At 39.8% G+C, this 12,394-nt stretch overlaps 1 protein-coding gene across 2 annotated transcripts in view; it reads left to right on the top strand.

Annotated features, from left to right (window-relative positions):
• Positions 1-12,394, top strand: part of LOC124140403 (alpha carbonic anhydrase 2-like) — a 36,527-nt gene that overhangs the window by 13,195 nt on the left and 10,938 nt on the right. For both annotated transcript variants that reach the window (XM_046507930.2, XM_046507932.2), the window contains exons 2-3: positions 4,333-4,545; positions 4,971-5,135. In XM_046507930.2, the coding sequence (XP_046363886.1) occupies positions 4,333-4,545; positions 4,971-5,135 (378 nt within the window). The remainder of the gene's footprint in view (positions 1-4,332; positions 4,546-4,970; positions 5,136-12,394) is intronic.

Genomic DNA, 12,394 nt, shown 5'->3' with positions numbered 1-12,394 from the left:
TCAAGCAAATGTGAATTCTTTTGTTAAAAGAAAAGCCGTTTCCAAACCACACCTAGCCTTTTCTTTTCTGCCAACCTCTGAATGCAAATATGAAATCTTAATAATAGTGCTACTGACGTTATAATCACAATATAACTTGAAGCATTTATCAAATCATAAAACACTTTGAACTGAATAAACATGATCATACATTAAGGTCGTGAGAAACCTTCCTTTGACACACCCTGGTTTGTCTTGGCATTGTAATTATCTTAATGGCGTGATTTCCCACTTGAACTAGAATTAACATGATCATACTTGCAGGTCATGAGAACCTGTTTCTTGGACCCCCCTGGTTTGTATTGCAATTGTTATAATCTGAAGGCGCGACCCCCCAGTGTGGTACCTCCAATGTTTAACCCAGCCCAAATTTTGGGACCCTCTCTGGGGGGTCTGGCGGACCTTATGCAGAGGACAATTTGTCAGGTATGGGCCGTGTTGTACTCAGTAACATGTACCTGTTGATCTAAACTTACTTTCATCGGGTACTTTGAATGTATACTCTGGTCAAATTTTACCAGAGTGTCCACTGAGTGCATTAAGGGTCAACATTTGGGGGTGTCTGGCGGGCCTTATGCAGCAGACGATTTGTCTGGCAATGGGGTTTTTATTCTTAGTAGAGTGAAATAGTTCATTTTATGTTGATTTCATGTGGTACCTCCAATGTTTAACCCAGCCCAAATTTTGGGACCCTCTTTGGGGGTGTCTGGCAGGCCTTTTGCAGAGGAAGATTTGTCTGGCGTGGCCCATTCTGTACTCTGTGAGATGTAACAGTTCATTTACACTTACTTTCATGTGGTACCTCCAATGTTTGATCCAGCCCTTGAATGGCCCCTTCTTTTGGGGGGCCAGGGGCCACACGCAGCAGGGGCTCCCCGGCAGACATCCATATATGAATATGTTGGGTTACACAGTAAATGTTCCTGTGTTCGGATATTGGTACCTTGTTCGTTTGACCAAAGTGCTCTGGGCTGCCGGTCTACAGGGCCCCGTTCCACAAAGAGATCTCAGTGCTGAGGTGATCTTAACTCCCATACTTAACACAAGCTTACGTTCATCATAGCGCTACAACCGCTTGTGGAAAGGGGCCCAGGTTTAGACGTTGACGTTAGTGCCATTTGCGAAACTGAGACAGTCCGTCTGTGTGATCGGGGGAGGTGGGGTAGCTTAGTGGTTAAAGTGTCCGCTCGTCACCTCATTTAATTTGATCGAGGCATTTGGGATAAAGGTGTTTACGACTTAAGTTCAGTATAAAGAGTGAGGGGCGGTAGGGTAGCCTGGTGGCTAAAGCGTTCGCTCGTCACGCCAAAGACCCGGGTTCGATTCCCGACATTGGTACAATGTGTGAAGCCCATTTTTGGCGTCCCCTTCCGTGATAATGCTAGAATATCGCTAAAAGCGGCGTAAAATCAAACTCACTCAGTGAAAAGTAAGTGAGTTTGGGTTAACACCGCTTTGAACAGGTATGTAGAAGACAAGGTAACCATTTTCTTGAATTACACGAATGTATGTATACGTAGTACTGTTTTTTCCTAAGTTTAGATGGACAAAGCGGTAAATATGGATAAAGATGTTAACATATCAAATGTGTTAGCATAACTCCATCTGACCAGCTTAACAAGAGATAATGACACTGGACTCTGTCCGAACCGCGTTATCAATTTGACCCTTAGCACGTGTAAGATTGGAACGTGTTCAGTTTTGTGTAATTTTCCCTTATTGCGCAATCTATGAAATTTCTCACAACACGCAATCACTAATATATCAAACCCGGGAAAATCCGGGTTAGAAGAGGTCTTCAGCATGCTTGACAATGCTTGTCGTAAGAGGCGACTAACAGGATCGGGTGGTCAAGCTCGCTGACTTGGTGAATGCATGTGTACTTGCATCATCCCTGCGAGCTACAAGTCGGATAACCCCGAACCTCTTCCATTCAAGAAATGATGGTACAAGTGTCATCAGATTTAAAGGTGTTTATTCTGTAGATGGAGGTTCTCATAAAGGGTAAAAGGCTGTAGGAAATACAACCACAAATGGTTACTTAACCTGGTCGCTAGCATATAATATCATAATTACAGTAGTTTGCTTTACAACAAAAATAACACAAAGCCTTTAAACAAATTTAAGAGACACACTAAAACAACATAAAAAATATTCTTTTGTATGTAACCTTATGTGACACTAAATTATACGGGAAATCTTCAACATAAATTGAATGCGTCAGCATATTTCAAAAAACACGCGAAAACTTAGTCACAGTACATGGCTTGTGAAAGCAAATTCAGGACATATTATCCTATGACAGTCCAATTAAACTGTTTAAACAAGTTTAACCATACTATAATAAAAATACTGCCAATACTCACACTGTGGTGTGTCACAAGTGGTCAAAACCTAATTTTCCTTATTGCGTCTCGCTTACCATAATATTGTACCGTTATTTATAGTGATATCTTTTTATAGTTGTATGCTAGTTTTAAATAATAAACTGTGATATTCTAGTAATTTTACTGTCCATCGATGACAGGTTTTAATTTAGTTAAAATATATGTATTAAAAATGTAAAATTTCTCGTCACGATATGGCTGAAATATTGCCGATTTGACGTAAAGCATTAACTCACTCACGCTCACAGTCACACTCACACTCGCTTACCATAACGCAAGGACAATTTTGACTCATGCACAGGAGATTTCCGACAGCCAGGGAACAAACATGTCGGAAAACTGTTACGCTGTAACAGCACAGCATGTCATCGTATCCCAAATGCGTAGATCGATGCTCATGATGTAAATCATTGGCACGTGTGGCCCAGACTCGACTATTTACAAACCGCCACCATATACCTAAGTTATTTCTGAGTGCAGCATCAAACAACAAACAAACACATATCGCTATAAAATATCGTTAAAACATAGTTGTAACATTTTATCCATTTACTTCCATGTTGATAAATAGCAGGAACGGTTTGTTGACTGTGGTCACTTTGCGCTGGTTGAGTCCAACTTATGTATGGAAGACAAGCAATTCATGTATTACTTTTTGACACACTTTCCCAGCCTATTCAAACATATTTCATCTTTATTGTTAGGTTCATAAATCTGATAAAACACCCTTTCTCGAGTTCGGGAAAAGCTTAATACCTCGACATCTCCCCTCTCACCCCCTCCTCACACCACCTCACCCCCTCTCTTGTGTTTAGATTCTCGACCAAACCCTCATTGTCTCTCATCCCGCCTCACCTCCACCCTCCTGTCTCCCTTGTGTTTATATTCTCGACTACACCCTCATTGTCTCTCATCCCACCTCACCTCCACCTCACCCCTCCCTTGTGTTTACATTCTCGAACAAACCCTCATTGTCTCTCATCCCACCTCACCCCCACCCTTGTGTTTACATTCTCGACCAAACCCTCATTGTCTCTCATCCATCTTCACCTCCACCTCACCCCCTCCCTTGTGTTTGCATTCTCGACTAAACTCTCATTGTCTCTCATCCCACCTCAACTCAACCTCCTCACACCACCTCACCCCCTCCCTTATATTTAGATTCTCGACTGAACCCTCATTGTCTCTCATCCAACCACACCTCCGACTCACCCTTCCCTTGTGTTTACATTCTCGACTAAACCCTCATTGTCTCTCATCCCACCTCAACTCAACCTCCTCACACCACCTCACCCCCTCCCTTGTATTTAGATTCTCGACTAAACCCTCATTGCCTCTCATCCCACCTCACCCCCTCCCTTGTGTTTACATTCTCGACTAAACCCTCATTGTCTCTCATCCATCTTCACCTCCATCTCACCCACTCCCTTGTGTTTGCATTCTCGACTAAACTCTCATTGTCTCTCATCCCACCTCACCTCAACCTCCTCACACCACCTCACCCCCTCCCTTATATTTAGATTCTCGACTGAACCCTCATTGTCTCTCATCCAACCACACCTCCGACTCACCCTTCCCTTGTGTTTACATTCTCGACTAAACCCTCATTGTCTCTCATCCATCTTCACCTCCACCTCACCCACTCCCTTGTGTTTGCATTCTCGATTAAACTCTCATTGTCTCTCATCGCACCTCACCTCAAACGGTCTCAATGAAACGTAACAAGACAATAGCACCCATTCACGTGATCGGAAGCCCGCTCCTCCTCCCACGCCAGTCAATAACAGACGCATTTACTATAATAAATGTCATCGGGCGGAGTAAGGCTGTGGACCATATGCAACCCTCGCACGAGGATGAATCCATCCCTGCTCGCTGATGATGAACACTTATTATCAAATGCCAGATGATCCAGCACGCACAGCGGCCAAGGAACCACGGATGTCGGGGCGAGTGAAGAAGGCATTGTTTGTGCTGGGTGCCCTGGTCATCGCCGGGATCATCATCGCCATTATCTGCATCGCTGTCCTGCCATCTTCACCAGCCAAGGATGAGGATTATCCCTTCCTGTGTGCGATCTCGAAAGATCCGTTCAGCTATAATCATGACGCCTTTAACGGTAAGCTACACGCTTGTTATTAAAGACGTAATGGCTTGAAAATTCCGAATTTCAAATTATGTTCGGTTGGTACATGTGCCGTTTGTAAAGGAATGTTGTATTAGGATTACCAATGAGACTAGCTTGCTATTACTGGCAAGAACCACGGCCATGTTGAATATCGACCGAGGCAATTGCGGATGCTTTCGAATACTCCACTTCAATTTCCTGCTCTCTGTCTCCAACTGACCTATCTTCCTAGCGCTGCACAAGCCGTTTACAGTTTTGATATGAACAAATACAAGCGCACCACAGTTCAAATAATGTTTCGATATTGTACGTACGCTTCGATAATGTCACGGGGAGGTCGACCTCAGTGTTGAGAAATCAATAACATTAAACATTCATTAGGAGAATTGTTTGGTAATGATTAGCGTCGTTTGAAGGTCCCCTCTACTGGAAGAACATCTCCGAGAACACACGATGCTGTGGCGGTACCCACCAGTCGCCTATCGATCTACTGCGCAAAGATCTGACCTGTCGACAACTCTCCAACATCACCTACAACACAGACATACAGGGCGCTCTGCCAGGCACTCTGAAAAACAATGGTAAGATGAAATCTTGAGGCTTTACCGAACCAAATCACTGTGGTGTGTTCTTGTGATGTTGAGATTTCTTCCGTGTTGTTGTTTTTTCTGAACCGATCACGGTCAGGTGGACCAACATTTAGTCCCAGAAATAAAGTTATCTTATTTGAAAATATATTTCTACAAAATCAAACAAATATGATCCAAATGGAGCCTAGAACAATGCATTATCATTCTAGACTTGAGTTGGACGTTTTTACTTTAATTTTGGAGAATTAGTCTTGAAGATTGACTAACGGTCAGGCTTCATTGTGAACCAAACCACATCCTTGTTTGTTTGGTTTTTTTGTTGTTTAACGCCGCATTGAACAATATTCCAGCTATTTGGTGGCAGTCTGTGAATAATTGAGTCTCACCAAGAAAATAAGATTGATATTATTAGCAATCTCGACGTCCTACGCGAATCTCACCATAATCTCTACTCTTAACATAAGTATCATAATTATCAGAGACCGCCTCCGCGGTCTAGTGAATAGTGCGTCGGTGTATCGATCCCCAGATGCGTCATACCGAAAAAAGATTAAAATGGTACTTGTTGTTTCCCTGCCTGGTTCTCGGCATTAAGGGGATAAAACAAGGACTGGTCGGCTCGGAGTTAATATGTGTCTGAGTTTTATCAATGTTAAACTATGAAATCGGCATTAGACCTGAGTATTACAAGCAACCAAACACACACACGCGCTATGCAAGTGCAATTAAGAATTGAACGTCAGTTTGGATGGGTTCATTGAAGTGTGAAAGATTTAAAAGCGCTGGTCAAACTGCTTGAACCTCCGAGCTTGCGACGATTTGTCGTGTGTGCTGTAATACTTTGCCCAGCTGGTGTTTCTTGTCACCTGAGATGGACCTACTGTATGACCTGATGCCAGCTTAATTTCTGTGCCCCGTCATTCCTCATGTGCTGCCGCTTCTCGGCCTAGAATGCACGGAGAAGGTCGGAGAAGGTCGGCCAACTCAGAAAATTGAATATTAAATCCGTCTACGGATATTTTCTCGTATCCGATGACCAATCGGTAAAACTAGGTAGGCGAGTTTTTTTGTTTTGTTTTTTTGTTTTGTTTTTTTGTTTTGTTTTGAGGGAGGAGGGTATATTTAAGTTTCTTTCCTTACCATAATATGTTTTATGGTTTCTCGAAATGTTAGATTTTTTTCCCGATACGATAGTGAATCGGGTTTTAGTTTGGGATTGATCAGGAGCAGTCGCTTTGATCTGTGTCAGCGGCCACATCTGAGCAGGGTACGACATTGTTTTCATGGGTGCTAGATTCCTGTCATTTCCGAAAACAAGACATCAAGGTCAATATCGCTCAATAAATCAATTTCGTTCACCTCAGTTATTTTACAGAATTCTTTTTCTTCACTTGCGTTATTAGATCTAGTATTGAAAGATAGCTATTCTACATGTATATCCAAGTCATCGTAAGGACAATCCATTTTGTTTTATCTAGCAGCTAGACGACATTAAACACCAGAACCAGGATTTATTTATTTTTAAGTCAGATGAAATGTTACAAGACAAAGCAAAAATACCAAATTAATTAAATTTCTGATAAATGCAGGGATTAAAAAGAAAATAGAAAAACGAGATGATTGTAAACACCGATCGATAAGTCGGGGAAACCCCGGAAAGTAGTTCCGGCAAAAGTTCACACGATCAATTTCACAAAAGAATTGTTCACATCGTGTTAATTTCCAGTCCGTTCACAGGGGTGTGATCTCCAAATATCAGAGCACGTGACTACCCATTCAGCCAATCAGCATGAAAGAAACAGTGTAAACATTAAAGTATGAAAATATTTAACCTTAAACGAGACGTTAAACCCTGTTTTACCTCACCTCACAGGCATGGTAATAGGAGCTCAACTGATTAGCTTGATATATACTGATGGCGAAAAGTAAGGGAACAGGTATGAAGGAAAACGTTTTGGCGATATCACATATATTGTCAATGTACTGTCAGTGTGACTTTCTTCTACAGTGTTTTTGTTTTTGATGTAGAACATATAGAACCGTACACAACAGGAGACTTTCTTCTACGGTGTTTTTGTTGTTGATATGGAACATATAGAACCGTACACAACAGGGGACTTTCTTCTACAGTGTTTTTGTTGTTGATGTGGAACATATAGAACTGTACACAACAGGAGACTTTCTTCTACAGTGTTTTGTTGTTGCTATGGAACATAAGAACCGTACACAGCAGGAGACTTTCTTCTACAGTGTTTTTGTTGTTGATGTGGAACATATAGAACCGTACACAACAGGAGACTGTCTTCTACAGTGTTTTTGTTGTTGATATGGAACATATAGAACCGTACACAACAGGAGACTTTCTTCTACAGTGTTTTTGTTGTTGATGTGGAACATATAGAACCGTACACAACAGGAGACTTTCTTCTACAGTGTTTTTGTTGTTGATATGGGACATATGGAACCGTACACAACAGGAAACTTTCATCTACAATGTTTTTGTTGTTGATATGGAACATATAGAACCGTACACAACAGGAGACTTTCTTCTACAGTGTTTTGTTGTTGATATGGGACATATGGAACCGTACACAACAGGAAACTATCTTCTACAATGTTTTTGTTGTTGATATGGAACATATAGAACCGTACACAACAGGATACTTTCTTCTACAGTGTTTTTGTTGTTGATATGGAATATATAGAACCGCACACAACAGGAGACTTTCTTCTATTGGTTTTTGTTGTTGATGTGGAACATATAGAACCGTACACAACAGGAAACTGTCTTCTACAGTGTTTTTGTTCTTGATATGGAACATATAGAACCGTACACAACAGGAGACTTTCTTCTACAGTGTTTTTGTTGTTGATATGGAATATATAGAACCGTACACAACAGGAAACTGTCTTCTACAGTGTTTTTGTTGTTGATATGGAACATATAGAACCGTACACAACAGGAGACTTTCTTCTACAGTGTTTTTGTTGTTGATGTGGAACATATAGAACCGTGCACAACAGGAGACTTTCTTCTACAGTGTTTTTATTGTTGATATTGAACATATAGAACCGTACACAACAGGAGACTTTCTTCTACAGTGTTTTTGTTGTTGATATGGAACATATTGAACCGTACAAAACAGGAGACTTTCTTCTACAGTGTTTTTGTTGTTGATATGGAACATATAGAACCGTACACAACAGGGGACTTTCTTCTACAGTGTTTTTGTTGTTGATGTGGAACATATAGAACCGTACACAACAGGATACTTTCTTCTACAGTGTTTTTGTTGTTGATATGGAACATATAGAACCGTACACAACAGGAGACTTTCTTCTACAGTGTTTTTGTTGTTGATGTGGAACATATAGAACCGTACACAACAGGAGACTGTCTTCTACAGTGTTTTTGTTGTTGATATGGAACATATAGAACCGTACACCACAGGAGACTTTCTTCTACAGTGTTTTTGTTGTTGATGTGGAACATATAGAACCGCACACAACAGGAGACTTTCTTCTACAGTGTTTTTGTTGTTGATATGGAACATATAGAACCGCACACAACAGGAGACTTTCTTCTACAGTGTTTTTGTTGTTGATGTGGAACATATAGAACCGTACACAACAGGAGACTTTCTTCTACAGTGTTTTTGTTGTTGATATGGAACATATAGAACCGCACACAACAGGAGACTTTCTTCTACAGTGTTTTTGTTGTTGATGTGGAACATATAGAACCGGAGACTTTCTTCTACAGTGTTTTTGTTGTTGATATGGAACATATAGTACCGTACACAACAGGAGACTTTCTTCTACAGTGTTTTTGTTGTTAATATGGAACATATAGAACCGTGCACAACAGGAGACTTTCTTCTACAGTGTTTTTGTTGTTGATGTAGAACATATAGAACCGCACACAACAGGAGACTTTCTTCTACAGTGTTTTTGTTGTTGATATGGGACATATAGAACCATACACAACAGGAAACTTTCTTCTACAGTGTTTTTGTTAATATGGAACATATAGAACCGCACACAACAGGAGACTTTCTTCTACAGTGTTTTTATTGTTGATGTGGAACATATAGAACCGTACACAACAGGAGACTTTCTTCTACAGTGTTTTTGTTGTTGATATGGAACATATAGAACCGCACACAACAGGAGACTTTCTTCTACAGTGTTTTTGTTGTTGATGTGGAATATATAGAACCGTACACAACAGGAGACTTTCTTCTACAGTGTTTTTGTTGTTGATGTGGAACATATAGAACCGTACACAACAGGAGACTTTCTTCTACAGTGTTTTTGTTGTTGATGTGGAACATATAGAACCGTACACAACAGGAGACTTTCTTCTACAGTGTTTTTGTTGTTGATGTGGAACATATAGAACCGTACACAAGAGGAAACTTTCTTCTACAGTGTTTTTGTTGTTGATGTGGAACATATAGAACCGTACACAACAGGAGACTTTCTTCTACAGTGTTTTTGTTGTTGATGTGGAACATATAGAACCGTACACAACAGGAGACTTTCTTCTACAGTGTTTTTGTTGTTGATATGGAACATATAGAACCGTGCACAACAGGAGACTTTCTTCTACAGTGTTTTTGTTGTTGATATGGAACATATAGAACCGTACACAACAGGAGACTTTCTTCTACAGTGTTTTTGTTGTTGATATGGAACATATTGAACCGTACACAACAGGAGACTTTCTTCTACAGTGTTTTTGTTGTTGATATGGAACATATGGAACCGTACACAACAGGAGACTTTCTTCTACAGTGTTTTTGTTGTTGATATGGAACATATAGAACCGCACACAACAGGAGACTTTCTTCTACAGTGTTTTTGTTGTTGATGTGGAACATATAGAATCGTACACAACAGGAGACTTTCTTCTACAGTGTTTTTGTTGTTGATATGGAACATATAGAACCGCACACAACAGGAGACTTTCTTCTACAGTGTTTTTGTTGTTGATGTGGAACATATAGAATCGTACACAACAGGAGACTTTCTTCTACAGTGTTTTTGTTGTTGATATGGAACATATAGAACCGCACACAACAGGAGACTTTCTTCTACAGTGTTTTTGTTGTTGATGTGGAACATATAGAACCGTACACAACAGGAGACTTTCTTCTACAGTGTTTTTGTTGTTGATATTGAACATATAGAACCGTACACAACAGGAGACTTTCTTCTACTGTGTTTTTGTTGTTGATATGGAACATATAGAACCGCACACAACAGGAGACTTTCTTCTACAGTGTTTTTGTTGTTGATGTGGAATATATAGAACCGTACACAACAGGAGACTTTCTTCTACAGTGTTTTTGTTGTTGATATGGAACATATAGAACCGTGCACAACAGGAGACTTTCTTCTACAGTGTTTTTGTTGTTGATATGGAACATATAGAACCGTACACAACAGGAGACTTTCTTCTACAGTGTTTTTGTTGTTGATATGGAACATATTGAACCGTACACAACAGGAGACTTTCTTCTACAGTGTTTTTGTTGTTGATATGGAACATATGGAACCGTACACAACAGGAGACTTTCTTCTACAGTGTTTTTGTTGTTGATATGGAACATATAGAACCGCACACAACAGGAGACTTTCTTCTACAGTGTTTTTGTTGTTGATGTGGAACATATAGAATCGTACACAACAGGAGACTTTCTTCTACAGTGTTTTTGTTGTTGATATGGAACATATAGAACCGCACACAACAGGAGACTTTCTTCTACAGTGTTTTTGTTGTTGATGTGGAACATATAGAATCGTACACAACAGGAGACTTTCTTCTACAGTGTTTTTGTTGTTGATATGGAACATATAGAACCGCACACAACAGGAGACTTTCTTCTACAGTGTTTTTGTTGTTGATGTGGAACATATAGAACCGCACACAACAGGAGACTTTCTTCTACAGTGTTTTTGTTGTTGATGTGGAACATATAGAACCGTACACAACAGGAGACTTTCTTCTACAGTGTTTTTGTTGTTGATATTGAACATATAGAACCGTACACAACAGGAGACTTTCTTCTACTGTGTTTTTGTTGTTGATATGGAACATATAGAACCTCACACAACAGGAGACTTTCTTCTACAGTGTTTTTGTTGTTGATGTGGAATATATAGAACCGTACACAACAGGAGACTTTCTTCTACAGTGTTTTTGTTGTTGATGTGGAACATTTAGAACCGTACAGAACAGGAGACTTTCTTCTACAGTGTTTTTGTTGTTGATATGGAACATATAGGACCATACACAACAGGAGACTTTCTTCTACAGTGTTTTTGTTAATATGGAACATATAGGACCATACACAACAGGAGACTTTCTTCTACAGTGTTTTTGTTGTTGATGTGGAACATATAGAACCGGAGACTTTCTTCTACAGTGTTTTTATTGTTGATATGGAACATATAGAACCGTACACAACAGGAGACTTTCTTCTACAGTGTTTTTGTTGTTGATATGGAACATATAGAACCGTGCACAACAGGAGACTTTCTTCTACAGTGTTTTTGTTGTTGATATGGAACATATAGAACCGCACACAACAGGAGACTTTCTTCTACAGTGTTTTTGTTGTTGATGTAGAACATATAGAACCGTACACAACAGGAAACTTTCTTCTACAGTGTTTTTGTTAATATGGAACATATAGAATAGTACACAACAGGAGAATTTCTTCTACAGTGTTTTTGTTGTTGATGTAGAACATATAGAACCGTACACAACAGGAGACTTTCTTCTACAGTGTTTTTGTTAATATGGAACATATAGAACCGTACACAACAGGAGACTTTCTTCTACAGTGTTTTTGTTAATATGGAACATATAGAACCGTACACAACAGGAGACTTTCTTCTACAGTGTTTTTGTTGTTGATATGGAACATATAGAACGGTACACAACAGGAAACTTTCTTCTACAGTGTTTTTGTTAATATGGAACATATAGAACCGTACACAACAGGAGACTTTCTTCTACAGTGTTTTTGTTGTTGATATGGAACATATAGAACCGCACACAACAGGAGACTTTCTTCTACAGTGTTTTTGTTGTTGATGTGGAATATATAGAACCGTACACAACAGGAGACTGTCTTCTACAGTGTTTTTGTCGTTGATATGGAACATATAGAACCGTACACAACAGGAAGCTTTCTTCTACAGTGTTTTTGTTAATATGGAACATATAGAACCGTACACAA

This window comes from Haliotis rufescens, unplaced genomic scaffold, assembly GCF_023055435.1.
Source record: "Haliotis rufescens isolate VD_foot unplaced genomic scaffold, xgHalRufe1.0.p SCAF_37, whole genome shotgun sequence".
In the NCBI taxonomy this organism is placed as follows: Eukaryota; Metazoa; Mollusca; class Gastropoda; order Lepetellida; family Haliotidae; genus Haliotis; species Haliotis rufescens.
Note: the sequence above shows the minus strand (reverse complement) of the source record. Positions and strands in the feature narration are given on the sequence as shown.